Here is a 26,329-nt window from a genome sequence, read left to right as displayed (position 1 = left end):
TGAAGAAAGAATAAATGGAGTGCAAGTTCAAGATGAGCCATCTGAAATAGATTATATGTTGAAGCTTGCCACTTATATGGTGATCGTAGATGTGTGAAGACATTCCTAACAAGAGTCTCTCCCATAGTGGAGTATGGGTGAGCAATCCGCAAGACTTCATCAAGCGACCATAATCAAGAAAGACATTCCATCTTATTGCGCTCAAGATCGTCATCGCCTAACTCAAGTGGAATTTGAGCAAGGCAAACATTTGTTCTTGCTAGGATTTCTTTCTTATTACCGGTCTCGTGGTGTTAATTGGGAGATAGGTTTATAGGATAGCTTGGCATACTATCAAGAGGGGCCCTTGAGTGAGTAACTTGATCGTCTCTTTTGGAGAGAGCTCAAACCCTTACATGATTGGCATCATATTTTTTGATTTTTTATTTGGTTCTTATCCTTCTGAGGTTTTAGAGCTTGTGGTTATTCTCATGACAAGTTCTAGTTCATCGAACATGGATTTTGTATGGGAAACTTGTTGCGTTTTCGATGTTGAGTTTACTAGTTCTTCGTTGAGGGAGGTTTCTCACCTATAAATTCGTGGTAAAATATCCTTTGTTATTCTTTAATATTTTCAACAAAATTGGTTTCAGACTATTTGGAGTTCGGATGTGAAAGATATTGCAGTTTGAGTTTCAGCTGTTTCTGGAGATCTAGACGATAGACTCCATCCCTCATGGGCCAGAGAGTTCGGACAAAACTCCGGCCCCATCAACTCGGCAAAGTTATGAATTTTCCTTGCTCTTAGTATGGGGGTCCAAATACTTTGTATCGACACGGGAACTCCAATCCTGAGACTCCAACCCAATGCAGTTTTGGAACCTTTTAAGCTGGAGATTTCGACCCTTCTAGTTGTCAACGAAGCAGAGGCCAAAGACTCTATCCCTTTTAGGCCGAAAAATCCGTTGTAAGTTGCCTGTAATGGCCAAGTTTTGGAGAGTACACAACCTCCTTCTTCCACAAGTGGAGGTAGTTGTTCCATTTTCCCTCTCCGCCATTGTTGACCTTGAGAAGTTTGCCCTAGCTCACCATGCCTTCTATGATTCTTGAATACTTTTTAGGGAAAAGTGATAGGAGATCGGGATCTAAATTTTCACCAATCAAAATCCTCTCTAAGTGAGGGGAACATAGTAGATCTAGACCTTAGAGTTATTTGTCGATTTCCTTTGTTCTTCCTCTCTTACCCCCCAATAGTTCATGCCGAGGGGTCCGACGTCCGTTTACGCCGAGGGGTATCCCAACTGGTCGACGCATTTTGTCCGCCCACAAGCCTTTTTTTTGATATCTCCCAAAACAACATAAACAAGCAAATTGCACCAAAATATGGCCATCTGATTGGCTCAAATTTAGGTCTCAAATAATTCCATCAAATTGTGCACATGGTACGACACAAAATACAGTTCAAAAGGGGCAGAACAGAACAGCAAATGTAGTCCAAAAGGAGGCCATGGTGCTTGACATGGGCGCGACAGATTAGGTGCGCTTCTTTAGGATCCAGGCTCTGGTGTCGTCGTGCAATGTGGTCAAGTCGGCCAACATGATCTTTGTGTCCTCTACCCGGATCTTAGCCTTCGCGTCCATCCTTTTGGCCCCAGCGTCAAGCCGTTTGGCCTCAACATCTGCCCTTTTGGCCTCGACGTCCATCCTTTGGACCTCAATGACCTCTTTGGTGAGGTTGAGGTAGATGGCAGTATAGACCTCTTTTTTCAGGCGCCTCTTCTCGTCCATTTTGGATAGGGCGGCTTGAGACTCAGCCATGATCTTCTCCAAAGCCTTGCTCAACGTAAGGGCTGATGCCTCCTGGGAAAGATCGGCCTTGGTAGCCTTATGGCTCTGGACGAGGTGGAAGGGCTTACTGCCCAGGATCGTCTTCTTCGCTGTCGACGACCAACGTGGCTATCCCATTCTTGATAGCTTCATGGTAGGACGCATGGCCAACCATCCACCTCGGCGCCGCCTTCAGCTTGTGCCAAAAATAGACCATATAGAAGCTTTTCTTATGTCTTGACTTGAACTTCTCCAAAGCACTAGGAACCTAAAATAGCAAAAAGTTAGATTTATGATATGGTAAACTAAAAAGCTATGTGCGGCGATACGCCGCGCCCGTCGCTGCCAAAGTTACTGCTGATATTTGATGGTAAAGATTATTACTAATGATTATTATTGGAGTTAACGTTGAAGTTACTGCTAGAGATTACTGGTGAAGGTTACTGTTTAAGATTTACTGCTAAAGATGACTATTCAATAAAGATTACTGTTGGAGAAGAGGCGACATGTAGTGCAGTATTGTTATTCAAAATTACCGTAGAGAAGCTAATAATATTTTACCCAGATAAAGAGTTGGTGAATGGTGTATTATTTCTCTAATGTTACTTACTGACTAAAAGAGACGACGACCGTTGGACTGTTTTTACTTTAGAAAACTGAGTATTTCTCTAGGATAAATTGAATATTTTTTCTCAAAATTTGATCGAAGTTATTGAAAAAGAAGGCAGTAGGTGGAAGATAGTGGAGTACTATATTTTTCAAAGCTGGCTATTTCTCCCAGATATATGGGGCAAGGAATGATGCATTTTTTTGGAAATCGGGTATTTCTCCCAGTGAAAATAAATATGTTTTTAGTTTATCTCCCTATTAAAAGGGGCAGGGAATTTTTTTTCAGAAGTGGATTACGGCGTCACGCCTTGCCCGTAGGATGATTGTGATGCGATCAATAAGAGAAAGTAGTGATATTTTTGTCAAATATAAGAACCGACCAAGCTAACGTGGAATGAGACATTACCATGTTGTAAACAGAAAGTTAATTTTTCTGAATTTTCTGTAGCAGAAGTTGTAGTTGCGGAGATTCATCGTCAGACGATCAATCAAAAAAGCAGTAGTATTTTACAGAAGAAGGTAGTAGTAATTTTCCCTAGCGAAGAGTCGTTGCGATCAATCAAAGAATGTAGTAGTAAAGAGGCGACATGCGGCGGAGCACGTTTTCTTGAGAGCCGTAGAGAGGCTGATAGTATTTTCCCTAGCTAAGAAGGCGCCAGGCTGCGGAGCAAGTATATTTTTTGAGGTTTGCTCCAGAAGAAGATAGTAGTATTTTTCTGGGTAAAAGAGAGGGCGGGCGGTGGAGCAAGTATATTTTTTTGAGGGCAATGTGGTAGATTTTTTTCATCGGTAAAATATTGTTCATGGATAGTTCATGTTGTACCGGTAAATTACAGCAAATAAATTGATAGGTAATTTTACCAGACTGGTGGCCGTAGCGGACTGTTTATGAGTGTGTTTTCACCGCTGGATCGGAATCTAGCAATCCAAAAACTAAGAGACACTATTCATGTACACTTACTGTTCACGTGAACATTGAGAGGGATACGTGGGGTAAGGAAGCTTGAATTCCTCGAGCTTTAATATATAAATCTATGCTGCATAGATAGGTGGAATGACGATGCCCCCGTTACTTACCAGTCCCATCACGCCCGTACCGCTCTCGGGTGGGCAACAACATGATCGACGGTGACGCAAAATTTGGAAGTCTCATGTTTGATGTAGGTCCATCTTTTTCTGATAGACTCTTCCGTGCGCTCGCTACGCATCTCGTAGGGCTTGTGGCGCTTTCTCTCATCGTACTCTTGGACCACCTTGGTCCAATAGACCTTGCCCTTTTCTTGGGCACCGCTTATGCAGTTATGGTTGGTCGTAGCTGGGAACTTACCGAGCTCACCGACAAAGCCTGGGAAGCTATGCCGAGGATCCTCTTTTGCTTGATGAAGAGCATGACCTCTGTGAGGTCAGGATGCAGTCCTACATGGGCATTGGCTTTCACCTACATCTGCTAGGCCATTTCGGCAGCGACCTGCGCTTGCTGTGCGGCCGTCGCCGATGCATTCCCCTCCTTCAGATTTCCCCGCCGGCCCCGTCGCTTCGCGGCCTGGACGCGTTTCTCCTCCTTCGACAACAACTTCTTTGGCGCCTTCGGCTTTGCTTCGGGGCCTCCGGTGGCGGCATGCTTTGAGACAGCCCAGATATGCGGTCTCCATCGGGGTTGTGGCGGTGGCTATGTGGGTGTCTGGGCAGTGGCTGGGAGGGTTTCTTCGGAATCCATAGGGGCTACAACGATGAGTACATCCATCCCAAGGGGATGGAGTGTTGGCGCCGCTCTTTGATTTTTAGGGGCTGAGAATGGCCTCTGGCGGGAATGTGAGGGGCGTCTGAGCCACTGCCGCATGGGTCCTACGTGAGAAACCACGGTCACTCGACTTGATCGCGGAGCGTCCGCGGAGACGCAAACTCGACGCATATTTGAACCACGTTTCCGTCTCCGCGGACAGCCCGATCACTATGCGTCAGGTCGCTAGGCCTGGGTACATGCATATTTTTCGACCGCGTTGTCGCAAAGCGGCCGCTTCGCCTACGTTTGCGTCGTTCTGCTGGAGATGCCCTAATTAAGAAGGTTGACGTGGCAAAGATGAGCAAAAGAAAAAAAAATCACGTGTTATGATACTGTATCAATATCACGGTACCATGCCGTGCGAAACAGCAAACTTTGGCACGCACCCTGATTGGAATTCTCTCAAAAACAGCCGATCGTGGTGCACCGCGCACGAGCCGACCGTACAGCCTCGTGGTGCACGCTACGTCGCTACCAGCCAAAGCCGCAACCCGATCCACAACTGCTGCTTAGCCGTAGACTGTACCGGTCGGCAGCGCCGCTCCGCCCCTCCTCCCGCAGTGCGCGGAGGCGGCAAAGGGCATGGACCCAGAAGAGGAGGACGGAGGGCGTGGAGGTCCTCAACGACCTCCTTCGTCGCCCCCGTCGATGGTGGACGGCAAGCCGGTCGTGGAAGACGGTGGTTTGAAATCTGAAATTTAGGACTACTTCGACACGGTTTAGATTTATTAGGGGGATTTTCGAAAAAACGAAAATGAACTAAGGGTCCGACGCCCTTTTCCCGAAGGTTTAGGGCACGGCGATTTGGAGCCTATGCTAGAGATGCTCTTAGTTCAATCAGAAGCTAGCCTGACTGTGCCTACGACCTAGCGATGTGAGGGGCAATGCCCGTGTAAAACCGGTGAGCTGTGAGAGATGAGGGTATACCGGCGCACCGACATGGTGTTGCGCCGGCGGTAAGTGCGGCTCTAATTTTTCCTCCACACTCCATGGATCGCCTTTTCAGTTTTTGAAAAAAAAAGAAAATGATAGAAGTTCCAAAAAATAAAATCGTTCGAGATGTCCATGTGTTATGTCAACTAGTTTTAGCAAAAATTGAAAAACATGAATTTCGATATATTATGCAAAATGGCGTCATGTTTCGGTAAAACGGCATTTTTGGTTGCATATGACCTCCGATGAAAAACTATTTTATATTAAAATGTATCTATGCAAAATTTTCCTATCCGAATTCAACGACCTATGACCGTTTAGATAAAAATTGGATTCGTCAAATTGAAAACAGAAACATGAGTTTTTTCAGCTTTAGATTTTGATAATAAAAAAATTAAAATTTACCCCGATGCACCACCATATTAGGGCCTAAGGCATATATGATAATGCGGCCCTCTGCCTCTTCTCCTTCCTCACTTCTCCCCCTTCCCTTCTCCTCTTCCTCCTACTCCTCCTCGTCTCCTTGTACTCCTCACCGACAACCTCCTCCACCTCCTCCTCCTCCTCCTCCTCCTCCTACATCGGCGTGCAACGACAACAAGGTGGCCCACGGCCACCGTTTTCGAGGACGAACCCGAGCTAGATTTAGATCTAGATCTAGATCAACCATTTTTTTTGAATTTTGAAAAAAACATACCCTAGATAATTTAACCCTAGATAGGTCACTGGAAATTTGTAGAAACATACTGAGATCCAAACAATACCTTTTTTTTCTTTCTTTTCTTCGAAATGGGGGTATCCCCCGGCTTCTGCATCATGACGATGCACACGGCCATTTATTAGAAAAAGGTTCAAAATAGTATCGTTTACAACTCACGCATCACCGATGATTGATAAAAAAATTAACCATCGAAAACAACACATACTATGACTACACATCAACATAGCTTTCTAGTATATCGCCAACCAGCCCGACACAAGATATTCTGAGCGACCATAAGGAGCCGTATGCAACTAGAAGCCATGGCATCCCGCTGCCCCTCCGGAGAGAGAGAGTAGGGCCCAAAGCTGGACCCAATGGGAGACCATATGAATAACCTGGAAGAAATGAAAAGAGACTTTTTTGTTAAAAATTATATCATTTCTGACCCGCCAAATAGATCAACATTAGATTGTCTATCTACTCCATTTAACCAATTATCAAACATATTAGTAATATTGGTGGGAGGTGGAAGATAATACGTGTAATTAACTGTACGCCATAAGAGCTTAGCTAAGGGGCATTCAATAAAAAGGTGCTGAATGGTCTCCTGTTCCCCATAGAAAACACATTTTGTACACCCATTCCAATGCCATTTAGATAGATTATCCTTAGTTAACAGAACCTTATTATTCAAAAATCACATGAAAATCTTAATCTTAAGCAGAATTTTAACCTTACACAGATACTTTCTCATAAAAGGGGTATGATCACACATAAGATCTGCATACATCGACTTCACTGTAAACAAACCAGTAGGTGTCAACTTCCAAACAAAGCGATCAACCTCTTCATTCAAGTTTACCATCATGAGTTTCCGACATAATTGTAACCATGAAGTCCATTTGTTACCACTCAACACCCTCCGGAAAGTAATATTCAACGGTGTCTGGGCTAACACCCGTGCTACTGTGACGTTCTTATGGTGTACAATATTATACAAGGACGGATATTGTTGATCCAAAGAAGTATTTCCTAACTAGGTATCTTCCCAAAAGCGGATATTTATACCATTACCCACTTTGAAAAAACCCCTAGAAAAGAACCCCCCTTTGACCTCCATCAATCCTTTCCAAAAAGGGGAGTCAGTAGGCCTAGCTTGCAATTCCGATAATGTCTTCTGTCTTAGGTATTTATTATGTAGCAATTCTTGCCACACCCCGTCGTCATTAAGAAGTTTAAAAAGCCATTTGCTCAATAAGCATATGTTTTTGATTTCGAGAACCTCAATACCTAAGCCCCCTTGATCTTTGGGTCGACAAACAATGTTCCATTTTGTAAGCTGGTATTTTCTTTTGTTTTCGTCGGACTGCCAAAAGAACCTAGATCTATAGAAGTCCAAACGTTTCCTTACCCCAACAGGTATTTGCTGGAAAGACAACATAAACATCGGTAAGCTAGTTAATACTAAATTAATAAGAACTAACCTATCACCATATGATAGTAACTTCCTTTTCCAGCATCCTAATTTACTCTCAAACCGTGTTTCTACCGGATACCAATCCGAATTCCTGAGTTTTTTTTGTAATGGATTGGAATACCCAAGTATCTAAAGGGGAGTTGTCCAGCATCACATCCAAAGATCTGCTTATATTGGTCCTCCTCCTCCTTTGCCTTTCCAAAACAAAAAATCTCACTTTTATGGAAGTTAATCTTAAGCCCCGATAACTCTTCAAAGAGACATAAAATTAATTTCATATTAACTGCTTTGTTGAGGTCATGTTCCAAAAAAGGATAGTATCATCAGCGTACTGTAGTATAGAGAGTCCTCCCTCAACTAAATGTGGAATTAATCCTCCAACTTGACCATCCTCTTTTGCTCGTTCAGTTAAGATGGCAAGCATATACACTAGAATATTAAAAAGCATTGGAGATAGAGGGTCCCCTTGCTTTAGACCTTTTTTTGTCTGAAAATAATGACCAATATTATCATTCACCTTCACTCCAACACTACCCCCTTGAACAAACTGTTGCACTAAGCTCCCCCATTCTGGAGCAAAACCCTTCATTCGCAAAGTTTGTTGCAAGAAAGGCCATTTCACCTTATCATATGCTTTCTCGAAGTCAATTTTAAATAACACCCCCTCCATTTTCTTAGTATGTAATTCCTGAATTGTTTCGTGAAGTATGACCCCTTCCAAAATTCCTCCCTAGCATAAAGGTTGATTGAGTTGGCTTTATAACTCTTGGGGCAATCCCCGAGATGCGATTCGTACCAACTTTAGTGAATATCTTAAAACATACATTTAGCAAACAAATCGGTCTATATTGCTGTATTTGGACCGCATCCTCTTTCTTGGGTAGTAATGTGATAACACCAAAATTTAGTTTATAAAGAGGCAAATCCCCTTTGGTAAACTGTGAAAACAAAGCCATCAGATCGTCTTTTATTACTTTCCAGATTTTTTTTGATAAAACTCAGCTGGAAAGCCATCAGGTCCAGGAGCTTTATTCAGTTCCATCTGAGAAATTGCCTCAAAACCCTCCTCTTCCATAAAAGGGGCAGTCAAGATCTCATTCTCTACTGATGAAATTTGCGTAATATCATGGATCTCCTCTTCAACTAAAGTAATATTAGTTGGTGCCGGTGCCCCAAACATTTTCTTATAGAATTCAGTAATATAGACCTTCAAATTATCTTCCCCAACAGTAGTCCCTTCTTATTGCTCTAATTGGAAAATTTTATTTTTCCGGTGTTTACCATTCGCTATTAAGTAGAAATACCTCGTATTATTCCCCCCTTCCTGAATATGCTTAATATTCGCTCATTTAGACTACTCATCTTTTCTTAATTTGTTCAAACTATCATTTATCTTTTTTAATTCCTCTCTTCCATTTGTAGTCAGTAGATTTGTTTCCGCTTTCATCTGTAGCTAGCTCGTACACATTCAGAAACTTTATGAAGAATATTCAGGTTAAGCTCAAGAAGGTACTGATGAGGGGTTTCTCGAGGATGGGATCACAATTAAAGCTGATTACGATATAGGTAGTAAGGCAATTTTAGCCAAACACATTCACATGTTTGCACTTTGGATTAATGAAGACAGTTTCCTGATTACATTCCACAAACACATTCACATGTTTGCTCTTGGGACTCGGTAAGTTGACAAGTATCCGAAGAACATGCCCTCCCATTCATATTACATGCTACTAGCATGGCTGTACTAGAACTAAAATAGATGTAAAATAGATGTAGATACATCTATATTGGTGGCAACTACTATGGATCAGAGAGAGTAGATGGATTGTCTCTTGTCAACAAGGCTCCACTTGGATCTCTTTTATCTGCACTCTCAAAATGAAATCCCCATGCATTCAATATGTTCACAATCAAAGAGTATTTGAATTGGAGTATTTGAAACACAGCCAATACTTGTCATCCCTAAACTATGTACAAAAGAGAATTAAATAATCCCACAAACCGAACAAGATTCAAACAATTATTTTGGCCGTAACAAGTATTGAACGGAGTGAGATAAATTCATAGTGCACAATCAGATTAGATAAATTTTTAGCGCACCATTGTATATCAGGTTAGATAAATTCTTAGTGCAGCATTGCATATCAGATTAGATAAATTCACGGTGCACCATTGTACCCTTTTTGTGTGTGTTGCAGAATAGAGAGGGTAGGGCTTTGTTGTTGTAGTGAACACGCGAAAATGATGGTTAGAGTCAGTTGTCCGAATGAACCAACAAGGACTCGAGTGAGCTGATTAGCAGTGTGCAGCCAATCTTTTTTTTTTTGAACATTATATATTAGACAAGCAAACCGCCTCATTAAAAATCTTTCAGTCCCCTTCGGTACCCTGGAAGGAAAAGAGTGCGTCAAAAACTTGCTGTGAGAGACTAGACTCGTTCCCCTCGCGCCGCCCCCTCCAGGCGACCGAGGGGGCGAAACCCTACGTGCGCTGCCGCCCGCCCACCCCTCCTCCTCCGCCCCTCCTTGTCCCCCCCCAGAGGTGACGCCGGCCGAAGGCCGCATCGCCGGTGAACGGGCGGCGGGGATTCCTTCCTCGGCCCGTGGTCCTCGCTCCGCGGCGCAGCAGCATGGGGGCTGGTTGTTGCGCGGCGGCCGCCATGGCTGGGGCGCTGCTCGGCGAATCCCTCCTCCACGACCTCGGCCGCCGATTCCGGGGGCGGTTGCGGCTGGTGGTGACCCCGGTGGGGATCTTTGGACACCGGAGCGGCGGCTCCGGATGGTGGCAACGACGCTGTCTTCTATGCGGCGAGCGGCGGCCGTGGGTGGTGCGGGCCCATGTCCTCGGCCGTGCGGGCGGCGGGGAGGCGGCGAACGTGTGGTGCGACGCTCGGGGCCCTCCGCCGGCCTGCGGCGTCAGATCTGGGGAGATCTCCGCCCCCGACCGATGAAGCTCGCAACTCTCGGCCAGATCTGCGTGTTTGTGGCCGGGTTGTTGGTGGTGGGGCTGGTCGGGACCGGGGGAAACCTCTGGCCGGCGGTGGCCACGACGTCGTCGACGCCCCCGGCGCCGATTCCCTCCTTGGAGGCTTCGTTGAGGTCCCTTCTTCCTCCCCACCCAACCCCCTGCCCAGGGTGAAAACCCTAGTCCCTGCTTGGGCGGTGGCGGCGTCACGATGTCGTTCCCCTTCCTGAAGGCACCGTCTGGGGCTGCTGGGTGGTTGGCAAGGTGAAAGATCGAGATGTCGCCTAGAGGGGGGGGGGGGGTGAATAGGCAATTACAAACTCTTGCGGATTTGTCTTGTAAGAATGCGGAATTAAACTATCGTTTAGTTTACAAGCACAAATCCTAAATATGCTAAGCTCAACTAAGTGTAACAATAGCAACTAGAGCTAAGCAAGATAGGCACAAGATATATGTAGCACAAGTGATAGCAAGATATATACTTCAAGCACGATGGCTATCACAAGGAAAGAGAGCTCGGGTATAGAAATAACCGAGGCACGCGGAGACGAGGATGTATTCCCGTGTTCCCTTGCTTTGCAACAAGGTACGTCACGTTTGGAGGAGTGGAGGTCCCACGAAGGATTCCCGCGCCACGAAGGCTCACCCTATTCTCCGAACCACACCCACGAAGGATAATGGCCCTTTCCTTATGGTTAGCTTTTCCTCCGCTCCGGAGATGGCAAGCTCCACAACCACTTCACAAGCTCCACGAAGGAGAAGCCCGGCCCCTTCACAATCTTCCACGAAGAGATCACCGGGACACCAACCAAGCCAACTAGGAGGTCACCCTCCAAGAGTAACAAGCTCACGGTCTCTCACTCGAACAAATCGTGGTGGAGAGCTCAACACTATGCAATGATGCAAAGCAAGAACACCGGAGGTGTTCAAGTCCTTCACACTCAAATCCCACCAAAGCAACGAATGCTAGGATGAGATTGGAGAGGAAGAACAAGGGGAAAGTCAACTAAAGACTCCAAGATCTAGATCCCAAGAGATTCCCTCACTTAGAGAAGAATTGGTTTGGTGGAAGTGTAGATCTAGATCTCCTCTCTCAAATCCTCAAATATGAGCAAGAATGGTTGGAGGAATCAAGGGGGAGAGCAAGTTCTTCAAATAGCAACAATGGAGGTGAGAGAATAGGAAGAACTTCTTGCTCAAGGTGGAAGAAGAGCTATTTATAGCAAAGGGGGCAAAATAACCGTTGGGGGAAAAGACAGAAAAATGCACAGTGAAAAACGCTCAGAAAAGTCGGCCCAGCCAGCCCACAGGCCGGCCGACCGGAGCTGGAGCCGGACTGGCCGGTCAGCAGCCCGGCCGAACGGGGCCGGACAGGGAGGCAGGCCGCGCAGCGGGCAAGGCGGCCCAGCCGGTGCGGGCGAGTGGGCCGCGCGGGGAGATGCGGCCCAGCAGGCGGCGCGACGCGTGGGGGCGGCGCGTGGGCGGCGCGGAGTGGAGCGGGCCGCGCGCCCGGTTGGGCCGGGGGCAGCGCCGGGTAGGCCGGTTGCGGACCGGGCCCGAGGCCGGTCACGAGCCAAAATGCCCCTGGATCCCGGCCGGATGGCACCGGTGCCAGGGCCGGTCTTCGACCGGGTGGGCCGGCGGCTGGGCCGGTCCGGCCGGCTGCCCCATTCCCCTTTTTTTCTTTTATTCTTTTCTTTTCTCCTTTTTCCTTTTCCTTTAATAACAATTGCTCCCGAACCCCGAATGACATGAAACCAATTTTGTTGGAAAGGTAACGACGAATAGAACCCCAACAAAAACTGGAAATATGGAGACTCCTCACAAGATATTTTTAGATGTTTTAAGAGAGGGAGTCTCCCACCGTCAAGAAACGGTAAAGACGTCCAAACTCGAAAACGCAATAGAAGATGCATGCGGATTCCGTTTTCGATGAACTTGGGCTTGTTGTAAAGCTAGCAACAAGCTCAAGAACCTCACACAGAGAAACTCCAAGAAGCAATAAGGATATGCAAAGTATGCAAAGGATTGAGCTCCTTAAGACGATGTGATCAAGTTACCCAACCGAAAGCCCCTCTTGATAGTGCGGCTATCTATCCTATAATCCGGTCTCCCATCAACCACCTTGAGACCGGTAAAAGGAAAACCTAGCAAGGCCATACCTTTGCCTTACGCATCCCGCTTGATGATAACTCTTCAAGCTTCACTCAAGCCGGAATGCCTCACTTGATCAATGTTGCTTCGTGAATACTCACTAATGCTCCCCCATACACCATGATGGGAAAGCTCTATTGATGCACATCTTCACATGTCCATTATCACCAAATGGACGGCAAACTTCAAGCATGTGATCCACTTGAGATGCTCATCTTGAACTTGCCCAACTCAACCTTGTATCTTCTCATACTCACATAAGATAGAGCATGGCTAATATTGAGTTCCACATAAGAACTCCATCTTCATTTCTTCTTCTTGATCATGTCACATATGTATCTTCATGGCATCCATACTTGAATCCAACACATAGAACACAAGTAGTACCTATGGAATATTCCTTCATATAAACTCAATGAAAACATTAGTCCATAGGGGTTGTCATTAATTACCAAAACCACACATAGGGGCAATGTACCCTTACACAAGGTTCTTCTGTTGTCGGTGGTGGTTCTTGGCGGTGCTCCTTGCGCGGCGCCGAGCCAGGTCTGGAGGTTGCTCCGCAAGCTTGGGTCTGGTGGTGGTTGCTGCTTTTTGTCTGCCGATCCTCCTGGTGCGCCTTCGTTCATCAGCGTGCGTCCTCTGGACGGTGATGTGGGTGGCAGTGGCCGTGGCGTGGCTTCTGGTGCGGCAGCTGGTCTTGATCTCTCCTTTGAGCTTTGGGTAGTCTCAACGATGGCGCGTTCTTGGGGGAACCTCTCTGCCTTTCGACGGTGCAGCGCCCTGCGATCCGGGGCGAGAGGGAAGGGTTCCCTCTTCGGAGTCAGAGACCGTGTGCTGGCCTCCTTTCGTTCTTGTGGTAGAAATGCAAGCAGTGTGCCTGCGGATGATGCTCCCTATCGCCCTCGCTTCTCCCGGTGTCGGCGTTCGTGAAGACGATGGACACGGCGTGTCAAGCGAAGCTCGTAGATTTTATCCTTTGTTTGCTTGTGTATCTGTGTCCTGTTCGCTGTGTTTGCTATGTATGCACTCTGTATCTGCCGGTTTCGCGGCTTTATTAATTTAAAGCAGTGCTTAGGCCTTATGTTAAAAAAAAAACTTGTTGTCCCCAATCAAAATATGGTTACATCTGTGGATACAAAAAAAAAGGCGAGCTCTTAAGCCAAAAATTACAATTTGAGTCATCTGTCGACCTAGCTGATTAGCAGTGTGCAGCCAATCTACTTCTATTTTAGTACACACAACAAGGACACATATCGAAAATTCGAATTCCAATGAGAATGGTACCATTTCAACTGCTCATACTGGTTGTCTGTACGTGGATATTGCATATACTACCACGTTTTCCAGTCCAACTAGTAGATCCCAAACAGTACCCTCCAGGACCAGCCTCGTGGTGCAGAAACGCTACCGGCCAAAGCCGCAACCCGATCCACCACTGCAGCTTAGCCGTAGACTGTTTATTACCGGTCGGTAGCGCCACTCCGCCCGTCCTCCCGCAGTCGACGCCGCCGCGCACAAAAGCGGCAAGCAGCAGCAAAGCAATGCCCGAGGCCCGCGCCGGTACATGCCGCCGCCGCCGCCGCTGCCGCCGCTGCCGCCGCTAGGCCCTTCTAGAAGCTTCCGGAGGATGGACCCGGCCACGCCCCTCCTCGCGCTCTCCAAGGCCATCTCCTCCCGCTCCAGGGCCTTCCCGGCCTCTTCCCCGCACCACATCCTCCTCCGCCGCCGGGCCCCGCCGCCCACGCTCGGGCGCGCCCCCGTTGTCGCCGCTTCCGCCGCGCAGCGGCGCCTCGCGGTGCCCGGCGACCTTCTCCTCATCTCGCTCGCGCGGCTCGCGTTCAGCGGCCCGGCCTGCCCGCGCGCGGGGCCGCGCCGCTGGTTCGCGAGCGTCTCGGCTTCCTCCCTCCCGTCCACCGGTCCGCCCGGCGGCGGGGGCGGCAGGGGGAGCGGCGATGGAGGGGGTGGCGGGGATGGAGGCGGCGGGGGCGGGTGGAAGCGGCCGCGTGCTTCGCAGGGGAGTGCGGCGGCGGAGGAAGCGGCGGGGCAGACGGCCGATACCATAATTCTCGATGTTGGGGTATGACTGATGAACTGTGAATAATTTACCCCTCTTTTCTCCACGTACCAGTAGAAATTTGTCCTTAGATGCTACTGCTAGCACCTTAGTTTGACGGTACAGAAATCAATGCTAGTAGCATGGATGTGAGTTCAGTATGCTGAAATCGCTTGGAGAACTTCTCACGCTCTTCTTGGAGCTATGTTTTCTTCTGCTATCCTAGAAGCACGTAATCTGTGCCTATGTTAGCCATTTGATGGTTTTTGAACTTTTGATTGCAGGGGATGTCCTGTGGTGGCTGTGCAGCAAGCGTTAAACGCATTCTGGAGATTGAGGTTAGTTTGCATCAGCGTGCCTCACTGGCTCAAAGTCAAATGCAGTGCTTTCCCGAAGATTTTTTTTGTTCACTAGCTGTGTTCATAAGTAAGCGTGCTTGTGTTTGCAGCCCCAGGTGCAGTCCGCAACTGTGAACCTTGCCACTGAGACCGCAGTTGTGTGGGCAGTGCCGGAAGATACGGCTGTGCAGGATTGGAAACTCCAGCTGGGTGAGAAGCTTGCCAGCCAGTTGACGACATGTGGGTACAAATCCAGCCATCGAGGTAAACTGTTACGATTGACTAAATTGTGTCATGGGGCTGTTTAATTGTGGGGCGATGAGGACAGTCTGAACAATAGGTTAGAACTTTGGACATTCCTAGTTGTCCCTAACGCGCAAAATCTGCAAGATGGGTAGGTCCAGTGGTTAATACTTGACAGTCTGATTAAGCATTTCGACGATCTTTTGATTTGAGATCTATGGATGGTATTTTAGAAGTCCAGTTATTACGTATTAGTATTAGCTGAAGTTGGGCAACCTTTGCTTCAGATATATCACACTCCATCTATTCACTTTCACATGTTAATTTAAGGATAATTTTTTTGGTGAAATGGCAAGACTAGCCCTCAACCTCATTCAAGGGAGTGGTAAACCTTCTCGGAGATGAAACATGCATGGCATGGACAGTTGTTCCGATCCACTAGTCAGTGAATGCTGGCAGCCTAGTCTCTTCTTTTTTTATTTCATTTTTCTGTTGGTACCAGTGCACTTACTTTTTACCCGGGAGTAGCATTTTATAAGAGAGTAGACAAGCGGTAAATGTTTATCCAACTACTTTCATTGGCCGTATGTGCTAAAATGTTACTCAAGAGAGACAAGAGTGCATACTGGCACCCACAATTAATCTCGTAAAATCATTCGTACGTACTCGTTAGGTGCAGGCAAGGGCATAATAGGAACTATGACCAAATATGCGTTATAAAACATCATGTATTCTTGAACAAGAAAAGAAAGTCTAAAATGCCATCTCTATACGAACGGTGGGAGTATATTCCGAAGTATTGTTCACATTGTACTTTGTAATTCAAGACAGATGAAATAACTTTTGTATTCTCCTTTTTCCTGCTTTGTACTCTAGTTAAAGTCTGAAACCCCCTCGAAAGCTTTCTGCCATGTGCCAGTATATCCAGTCTCATATAAATGTCTATCATACTTGCAGATTCTTCAAAAGTCAGTTCACTGAAAGTTTTTGAAAGAAAGATGGATGAGAAACTTCAGAATCTGAAACAAAGTGGTAAACTTCATTTGCATTAACAATTAGCCATGAATATTACGAGCTTCCTCCAAGTCAACATTTTATTATGAAAAAAGGTGACAATTCTGTAATTAACATGACATTGATTTCTCTTTTAGGCCGTGATCTTGCTGTATCTTGGGCATTATGTGCTGTTTGCCTACTGGGACATATTTCTCACCTCTTTGGAGTTAATGCACCATTGATGCATCTGTTTCATTCCACTGGATTTCATTTGTCACTCTCAATATTTACATTTGCTGGTCCTGGTCGACGACTAATTCTTGACGGATTGAAGAGTCTATTCAAGGGGTCTCCAAACATGAATACGTTGGTTGGTTTAGGCGCTCTGTCATCTTTTGCAGTCAGTTCAGTTGCAGCCTTCATTCCAAAGCTGGTAACTCCTACTCTCTTCCTGGAAGGATTTCATTTCTGCATAGTTGCATGCATGGCCTCAGATACATCAAAACAGATGAATCAGGAATTTGAATTCTTGCCACAACTGCATCCTTGTCGCTGCTTTTCAGATTTTGTTGGGCAAATTCATAATTTAGGTTCCATTTTATTCTACAACCGCTCTATTTTGTAAACATTACTTTGCATCCTAACATATGTCCTTAGTGTACCACGCTTATTATTTTATACCAACTGATTTTCTTGCAGGGATGGAAGACATTTTTTGAGGAACCAATTATGTTAATAGCTTTTGTGCTTCTAGGGAAGAATCTTGAGCAGAGGGCAAAGCTAAAAGCTGCTAGTGATATGACAGGATTGCTCAATATTCTTCCGTCAAAAGCACGCCTGATGGTGGATAGTGATGCTGAGCAATCATCATTCACAGAGGTCCCATGTGGTACCCTTGCTGTTGGGGACTATATAGTAGTGCTGCCTGGGGTGAGTAAATAAAATTCATACAGACAAGCATACATTAACTAAAGTCTGTATGCACAGTTTTTCATGGCAATAGTTCAATTGCTTCATATTTTTTTCAGTTATTAGTGTTAACTTGTTACTTGCTTGTATGCTAAACGCTTACGCAAATACAAGTGCCTAACTGGTAGGTTATATATGTTCGCATGCTACCCTCCTACCAGTATAACCTTTGCTAACTCATGCACTGTCTAGGACCGCATTCCAGCAGATGGTGTTGTCAAAGCTGGAAGAAGTACCGTTGATGAGTCAAGTTTGACAGGTGAACCTATGCCTGTAACAAAGATTGCAGGGGTATGTTTTCTGAACCATCTTTTTGCCTTAGTGTGTAGACATTGGTGTGTTCTAGCTCATTGAATTGAAGTAACATCTCAGCATTAGTATCTATGCTGTCTGCTGTATAATGATGATTCGTTGTTTCCTTTATCAGGCAGAAGTGTCAGCGGGAAGCATTAACTTAAATGGTAAACTCACAGTTGAAGTTAGGAGACCTGGTGGTGAGACTGTCATGTCTGACATACTTCACTTGGTGGAAGAAGCACAGACAAGGGAGGCCCCTGTTCAACGATTAGCGGACAAGGTATTTGGAAACTTAGATCAGCTCTATTAAAGCTACTATTTTAGTGTTAATGTATAATCTGTCATAAGGCTGATCTGTTCTTTTTTGTAATGAGATGTCTGTAATCTTTAACATTTTGCATGTTGATAAGATGTTCAATATTAGTACACGAGTTCGGCCCATGGACCCTTTTGGTGGACTAAATAATCACGGAATATGGGCCATTGACTACTTTCTATAATTTTTATTTGAACTAGACAAGATTGAAAATAAGGAATTTGAGGAAAACTGTATCAGTTCAGTAGACATTTGAGCCTATTTAGCACTTAGGCTGTTATATTAACCTATTTTCAAAACGTTACTTTGGTCAGATGATCTATGCCCTCGCTGCTATGTCTCTTAAGTTCCCGAGCACTCAAAATATTGATTCCGTATTTTATTGAGGCCTGTTTAGAACTCAGGAATTCGACAAGAGACAGTCTGCCCCATAGGAATCCTGATTATGTCCCTTTTCGCAAACGGGGCCTTAGACTATTAGTACTAGCTCTCTGCTACATTGCTGCATAGTGAACTTGTTACATCCTCCTATACTGTCTGGGTCACTGCTGATGGATCATTGATAAGTGAATAGAATGTTAAGAGATCTTTCCTGTATCATACCCTTAGTTAGTTACAGTTTACACTACGATTAAATGTGTCAAAATTTTATTGCACTACAGGTTGCAGGGAACTTTACGTATGGAGTTATGGCCCTTTCTGCTGCTACCTATACGTTCTGGAGTCTTTTTGGTTCACGACTGGTACCTGCTGCTATCCAGCAGGGAAGTGCAATGTCTCTGGCTTTGCAACTTTCTTGCAGTGTTCTGGTATGATACAAGGGACATATATTTGACGTATCTAATTCTGTGTATTTACTTTGAATAACTGGTGTAAAGAGTTTGCTAAAGGGTAATATATGGATAATTCTTTAACTGCAAATTTCTTCTGAATGAAGTAGTCTTGAGAGAAAAAGATTGTTCTGATTTCAGATGCGGTTATTGAGCTTTCAATATACTTGACATGAAGAAAAGCCCGTCTGAAATGCCATGGGTTTACACGGTCCATTTCAAAATTCTAATTTTATAAAACAAATTCTTATAAAGGAACCAAGTTCACAGGGTATAACTAGATGAATCATGCTTTTAGCTCCATATTTTCATCATTTCGCGTGCCAAGAAGACTTTAGTTGCATAAGGTGTAGCTGTCAAAAATCACTGTACGTCACATATACCTGTACAACTCACCAACTAATTTGAATGTTAGACTATATTTTCATTGATCTTAAACCATTCATGAATCCTGAATTATGGTTCTTGGTGCTACTTAAACGCTACACTATAGTTCCATTCACTTTCTAAAATCTTGCTTTAAACCCTAGCCTGATTTTGGATGAGGGTTTACATTTTGGGGTTCCAAAAAAATGTCTTCAAGTGTGTAGGGAATACTATAACATGAGAACCTGCCAAAAAATATCTGAAAACATAAATATTTCCGTCACATACAGAAAAGACGAGATTAATGTTATTGTCTTCCTTATACATGATATAAATGGTTATATTTTTTGTACTAAATCTTGCAAGTACATTTTGCAGTATTAAGTACTCCTACCATTTTTTGGTCATTTTTTTTGGGAATTCCAGGGTGCAAAACCACCCTCCGAAACCGAGCGAAGGCTTGGATTGTGGCTTTGCATTTCGAGGTTTCCAAAAAATGTGAAACAGTTCAGAGGTGTATGGAATGATAAAATGGGGACATGGGAATTTTCATTGGAGAATATGATAATTTATGTCCTATGCAAAAAAGGGAATAAATAGATTAATTTGTCTTTCCCTTTTCTTTTCATGACACAAATGGTTGTATTTTTGGACGAAATTATTGCTTTTCCCATTTGGAAACCCCATGATACATAACCACCATCAAGAACCAGGAAACGGCTTTAGTCAGACCAAACACATATTAGGGTACAGGATGGGCATTGTTCTAGTTCAATATCTCCTCGCCTAGCATGTGCCCACATTTTTCAGTAGACTTGCTGTACATGATGACCCTACTTGTTGAACAGCTATAAATATTGATCTTCATCTGCAGGTAATTGCTTGCCCATGTGCACTTGGGCTTGCCACGCCCACTGCTGTGCTGGTATGGAACTTAGGATATGACCCCCTTTTCCCTATATAAAGATTCTATCAACAACTCATATGTACTGTTTCCAGGTTGGTACTTCATTAGGTGCAACGAGAGGACTTCTTTTACGTGGTGGGGATGTTTTGGAGAAATTCGCAGAAGTTGATGCCATTGTGTTTGACAAGACTGGAACTTTAACAATAGGGAAACCTGTAGTGACTAAAGTAATACCTTCCCACAGCAAGGGAGATGTAAATACAAAGTTAAGTGTATATCGTATCCAATCACTTTTGGAACATCATGCACCCTCAGCTTTGGAAGTGAAGTTTATTGATGAGGCCTTCCTGTTGATAAACCATATTTTTGTCATCAGGGATTACTGGAGTGATGGATGGACGGAAGGTGACGTTCTGAGTTTGGCTGCTGGAGTAGAATCAAATACAAATCATCCACTTGGAAAGGCCATCATGGAAGCTGCTCAGGCTGCCAACTGCGTCAGTATGAAGGTATTCACAGCAGAAGCAACATAAATCTGAGATAAAATGACCTCAGTATGCCAATTGCCTCAACAGACTAATACAAGATTGTTTTAGGATGTCCACTTGAATTCAAACGAACATTTTAAACCCTTCGATAACTAACTTGACAGTTGGCATATTAATTTCTGTTCAATCATGCTTATAAGTTATATGATAATACGAGATCACCTAATTGACATTTCTGTTTCATAGCACAATGTATTCCTCATTATAGTTGCAGATTGTGCTTACATCTTGCTATTTTCCCATGTATACCATCACAGGCAAAGGATGGGTCCTTCATGGAAGAGCCAGGGTCTGGTGCTGTGGCTAAGATTGGTGAGAAACAGGTTTCGGTTGGGACATTAGACTGGATTAGGAGGTACAGTGAATTATTTATTCAGTAATCATGCTCAATAAGCCCTGTTCTTCACTATGCCAACTTTGTTAGTCTCGTCTTTCCACTATCAATTATGTACTAGTCACTCTATCTTTTCACACCTCTAGCAACTTGCAATACTAACCTTTTTGGAGTATTGCATCAGATTTTTGCTCCAGTATACTAGCTCCACGTGATGTGCAATTGTATGTTACACACAGGAACTCTGCTGACTAGTAAACATTGCACTGTCTCACTTCAGGCATGGTGTTGTTCATGACCCACTTTCCGGAGTAGAAAATTTTGGCCAGTCTGTTGCATATGTCGCAGTGGATGGTACTCTAGCTGGTCTTATTTGTTTTGAGGACAAGATCAGAGAAGATTCTCATCAAGTTATCGATGCCCTGTCTAAGCAAGGAATTAGTGTGTATATGTTATCTGGGGACAAGGAAAGTGCTGCTGTTAATGTTGCTTCAATTGTTGGTATTCCGATTGACAAGGTATTTAATTTCGCTTTGCTGATCTGCACATTTTTGTTCTTGGTTAGACCTAGTTGGAGAAAATGATCTCCAATTGGTTCCCTGTTTACAACAAAATTTTACCTTCTAAACCATCATAGATAAAGTGCAATAGGTTTTACCAAGCCATAAAACTCTATTGCCATCTTAGGCCCACTTCTTTTTGGCTTCTAGAAGGGCTTCTCCCAGAAGCCTCAGAAACCCATCTCCCAAACTTTTTTAAACTTCTAAATTAGTCCTAATTTGAGGGAGGTTCGCTTCTGGGAGAAGCCATCCTAGAAGCTGAAAAGAAGTCCCCCTTAGCATGCGTTTGGTTGAGGACCAAAGGCTGGATGGGATGGGATCGTCCCTGATTTGGATGCGTTTGGTTGTTAAAAAGATCAAGGGATGGAACCGTCCACCGAATGGGAACATTTGCTGGAAAAGTGGGATGAACTGATCTGCAGAAATCAGCCAGCCCTCGTCCTCCTTCCTCTAAAAAGGTGGACTGCCTCCTAATCTTTGTCCCTCCTTCTAATCCTCAACTCCCATCGAAGCCATGGACAGATCCACTATGTGTCAAGGGTGTGCAGATGAACACCCAAATATTTCTCAAAAAAAATTGCATATACATAATGTATATTGTTTATGTATTACTTGTGGTATCTTTTAGCACATCTAGTTTTCATTTTCTCTGCTAAATTGCAATCAAATCTTGAAATACACTTATTTGTAGACGGAGGGTGTACTCCTTGAAATGCCACTGATTAGCTATTTTCTAGTAGTGTATGGTGGCCACTATAGGATTGATGCACTAGCCGAGTTTTTCAAAAGACCGATCTGATGGAAAGAGGTTAGGCACTATATTTATATTCAACACTCCCCCTCACGGCTAGGCTATTTTAGTCCTTAGCGTGGGTTCAGTGCATAGGTCGCACAATCTTTTTTCCTTTTGTTTTTTAATATTGCGCGAGCAGGGTCTCGAACTTGAGACCTTTTGGCTCTGATACCATATAGGATTGATACACTAGCTGGTTTTTCAAAAGACCGATCTGCTAGGCACTATATTTATATTCAACAATAAGCAATCCAACTAGCAAGTCCTGCTAACTACCTAAGAGCAACCAGTTCAGACCAAGCAATGATAAAACAACGAGTGACATGTGAGCAAAATATCCCAAATTGAGTAGCGACCTAATGCTACGCGGCGCCCCATGGCTGATGGCTCCAATGTCGCCCACGTCGGGCCAAGCAGAGAAGGGAAAGAAGAAAGTTGAGCCCGTAGCGGTAGGGGGCATAGGGAAGCCATGCAGCTTCCAAGCTATGATAATATTGCCCTATTGTAATTTTCTTTTTTTATATGGTTATCAACACCTTCCCCAGACCCGCACAGTGCGGGAGCTCTTAGCACTGGGTACGTCCTTTTATATGTTTATCAACCTTTTAAAATATTGTTGCTACAATGGCCGATTTTTGTACTTTTAATGGGTGAAAGCATGGACCATTTTTTATTTTTCACCTTCATATTTTTGATGGTTGAAATTTGAACACCCAAAGTTAAATTTCTAGATCTGTCCCTGATCGAAGCTCACCGCCGCCGGTCTCGTGGAAATCCGGCGCCGTCCTGGGAGGCTAGGGCTCATCGCCCTCGTCAACCCTGATGACGACTGGCCCCGTTCGTTGCTTGAGCACTGCACCCCGAGCTCCTCTGCCTGGGACCGCACCCCGAGCTCCACCGCCTGGGACCGCACCCCGAGGTCCGCCACTAGAACCCACTTGCCCAGCCGCTTGAGCACTGTGCCTGAGCTCCGCCGCCTGAGCCACACCGCCCCGCTGCCCGAGCCCCCCGCCCCAAGCTCAGCCACCAGTACATGAACCGCCAGTCCGAGGGACCGAGAGAAGCGCCGCGCCTTCCATCCTTTCTCACCTGTACTGTGGTCAGAGAAAGAGAGATGAGGCAAAATTCCCCATTTTGTTAAGATAATAATTGCGATTTAGACCTGCTAATTAGGTGCTGTAAAATACTACTACCTCTGTCTATAAATAGATGTCTGAGATTTGTCTAAATCTGGATGTGTCTAAATGCTATTTAGTGTCTAGATACATCCAGATTTAGAAAAACCTCAAACATCTACGGAGGGAGTATAAGATAAACGAATTTGGTCCCATCCCTCAAATTCTTTGAACCAAACAAAACATGGGATCACCCTACTCTGGAACATCCATTCCACAAAAACCTGGATGATCCATCCTATCCCTAGCAATCCAGCAACTGGACACACGCTATACTCCTTCTGATTGAATGCTGTATCAGCCTGTGACTTGATCAAAACATTTCTTCTTTCAAGGACTTGTTGCTCCTACACAATAAGTAGAAGAATATAATATGAATTATTCATCATTTAATACTACCTCTGTCCATAAATAGATGCCAAAAGTTTGTCTAAATTTGAATGTATCTAGACACGATTTAGTGTATAGATACATCCGAATTTAAATAAATCTTTGGCATCTATTTATGGACGGAGGGAGTATGATAAATAAATTGAAATTCTATCACAAAAGAAATTCAGCAACTTTGTGTTCAACATTATTCACAGATTGGTATCTGAATAGCTCTGCTGTCGTAAAACAATAAACTATTGTTACACTTGTGGCATCAAAGTATGACAATTAAGATGTTGCGGCCTTTGCGGGGGCAAGCTGTCTCTTGTGCTGCTATCCGGATACAAGTATCCAACCCATATAGTATTTTTTTTTGAGGAAACGTAAAAAGCCTTTGTGTTTCATTTCATTGAAAAGAGAGAGAGTTTATTGTTACATGCCTCCTAAGAGGCCAAGAACTGAAACAAAAAAATATGGCTTAGTGCACATCCCAGGTCTGCGGTAGCATTACACGGAGTCCTGGTGCTCCAGCTCTTGCCCAAAGGGCGGCTTCCTCCTTGATGTTGGCTACGACTCTGTTTACGGAGGGTTGAGCTCCGTTAAAAATGCAGTGGTTGTGATGCTTCCAGATAAGCCACGGTGTCAGCAGGGTGATGGAGGCGAGGCCCTTCCCAGAGGCTTTGGCGTCGCCTGTTTGTCCTGGCACCACCAGTATGTCTTTAGACGATGCACCGGAGAAAATTGCTGCTAATTATTCAACTTTTCTCGTGAAGAGAAAAAACTAAGCATCCGGCATATAGTTATTATGCCATGTTTCTCTGTAGGAAACAGATTCATGATCATGATTATGCATGGAAATCTTACAGAAAATTGGAAGGCTTTATTAATATGTAAATTGACTTCATTTGGTTTAACAATTTCTCATCCCAGGGCCCCAGGAACTTGTAAACTATTTCTTTATTCGGCGATGGAAAGCAATACATATGCTTGTCACTTTTACTAAAATAAGAAGCACAGTTTGAAAACAATAGCTCACATTAAGCGAGCATACAGATCTGTTCATTTGAAATTAATTGAGCCACGAAAAACAGCATATAAACGATTCTCTCAAATTGGCTCGTTAGGATTTCTTTTGTTACCATGATTTGTTTACCCTTTATCACATTTTCAGTATGATTTACATGTGTACTATCAATTGGGTATCAGGTGATTTCTGAAGTTAAACCACATGAGAAAAAGAAGTTCATATCCGAACTTCAGAAAGAACACAAGTTAGTTGCCATGGTTGGTGATGGCATCAATGATGCTGCAGCTCTAGCTTTAGCTGACGTTGGAATTGCAATGGGTGGAGGTGTTGGTGCAGCCAGTGATGTGTCTTCAGTTGTTCTCATGGGCAATAGGTTATCTCAGGTAATCCCATTCACAACTGCTTGGAGTCAGTTAGACTGTTTTTACGGACCTAAGCCCGTTGCCAAACTTTTTCAGTTTCCCTCTTTGTGCCAGTATCATCTTTCATTTTCCTAATAATGTGCTCTGATGGTTTTTTTGATGCAGCTTGTTGATGCTCTAGAGTTAAGTAAAGAAACAATGAGAACAGTGAAGCAAAATCTTTGGTGGGCTTTTCTGTATAACATTGTACGGTTCCCTTTCTCTACTTTTTATCACTTGCTTATGCATTTCAATAGATCAAATTTAAGTACTACCTGTCCATAAAAGGATGTCGCAAGTTTGTCTAAATTTAGATGTATCTAGACACTATTTAGTGTATAGATACATCCAAATTTAGACAAATCTCCAACATCCTTTTATGGACAGAGGAAATAGTAAATATTATATGCTTGTTTTTACAAGTTTTCACTATTTTGAAATCATAGAAATGACAGAATTTGACCCATTGTTCTTTTATATCTGCTAATTTTGTTACTTTTGTAAGTTAAGTGCGGTATAAGTTGTGAGCTGCTAGGATGGTGTTGGACCTCAGTTAAAAAAAATCCACTTAAAAATATATGCAAGTTCTGAATTCTGCTTGCGAGACCTCATATGATGAGGATTTTTGCAGGTTGGACTACCCATTGCTGCCGGAGCATTGTTGCCAGTGACAGGAACGATGCTGACCCCGTCGATAGCTGGAGCTCTGATGGGTTTTAGTTCAGTCAGTGTGATGGCCAATTCCTTGCTTTTGAGGGCGAGGATGAGTTCAAGGCAGTCAATTCATCATGTTCAGACCAGGCAAAAGCCCCGCGACACCCTTTCTGGTGTATCAGATGGAGCTACCGAGGCAGAGCAAAACTACCCATCAAAATGGAGGAGCACCTGACTGAACTCCCAGATATCATGACATACTGGATACTTTATGAACATTTTACTTTAATTCAGCCACACTGTAATAGGGGAGGGAACACGAAAGATAAATTAATCACCACGAGTCCGAAACAGTGTGATGTAGAAGTTCTTCCAAAGCGTGGTGGTTCTAGGAAAACTCACACGTGATCAAAGTTACAATACAGAATTCTTTGGGTGATTTGGGCGGAATACATATCTTGCACCTCCCAACGACATGGCTGGCACGCTCTGGGTGATCGCTGCCTGACAGCCTCCGACTTCTTCTACTTGGGCCGACGTTGATGCTGCTTTGGCCACATGATTTTTTCCTGTGAATTTTATTTGTTCAATTTCAGGTGCAACCGTTCAAGATTCATGCAGATCAAGCCCTTCTTCCGTCCGTTTCCCGTGTTGCTCAGGCCAGGTTAGCTGCTGGCTTTTCATTGCATTGAGGTCAGTCTACCCACACGAACAGACT

General features: G+C 44.4%; 1 protein-coding gene across 1 annotated transcript; it reads left to right on the top strand.

The window, feature by feature from the left end:
- Nucleotides 1-14,022: 14,022 nt before the first annotated feature.
- LOC124671548 (copper-transporting ATPase PAA1, chloroplastic) lies at nt 14,023-26,063 on the top strand. Its single transcript, XM_047207941.1, has 17 exons — nt 14,023-14,509; nt 14,770-14,823; nt 14,934-15,087; nt 16,024-16,098; nt 16,218-16,495; nt 16,762-16,992; nt 17,224-17,322; nt 17,459-17,608; nt 18,307-18,453; nt 19,715-19,765; nt 19,840-20,012; nt 20,124-20,256; nt 20,553-20,650; nt 20,910-21,147; nt 24,736-24,939; nt 25,084-25,164; nt 25,589-26,063. Exons 1-17 carry the CDS (start codon nt 14,060-14,062, stop codon nt 25,844-25,846), a joined length of 2,874 nt encoding a protein of 957 aa, XP_047063897.1. The 5' UTR covers nt 14,023-14,059; the 3' UTR covers nt 25,847-26,063.
- Nucleotides 26,064-26,329: the final 266 nt, after the last annotated feature.

Source organism: Lolium rigidum, chromosome 1 (genome assembly GCF_022539505.1).
Source record: "Lolium rigidum isolate FL_2022 chromosome 1, APGP_CSIRO_Lrig_0.1, whole genome shotgun sequence".
NCBI classification, from domain to species: Eukaryota; Viridiplantae; Streptophyta; class Magnoliopsida; order Poales; family Poaceae; genus Lolium; species Lolium rigidum.
The sequence above is the reverse complement of the archived record's forward strand: the minus strand, read 5'-3'. Positions and strand labels throughout refer to the sequence as shown.

What these genes read in the sequence shown, in the direction of transcription:
- LOC124671548 (XM_047207941.1), top strand. Translation starts at nt 14,060, where the DNA reads ATGGACCCGGCCACGCCCCTCCTCGCGCTCTCCAAGGCCATCTCCTCC. An exon ending in CCACGCCCACTGCTGTGCTG is followed by an intron (nt 19,766 to 19,839) that starts GTATGGAACTTA and finishes TACTGTTTCCAG; the next exon opens with GTTGGTACTTCATTAGGTGC. An exon ending in ACATTAGACTGGATTAGGAG is followed by an intron (nt 20,651 to 20,909) that starts GTACAGTGAATT and finishes GTCTCACTTCAG; the next exon opens with GCATGGTGTTGTTCATGACC.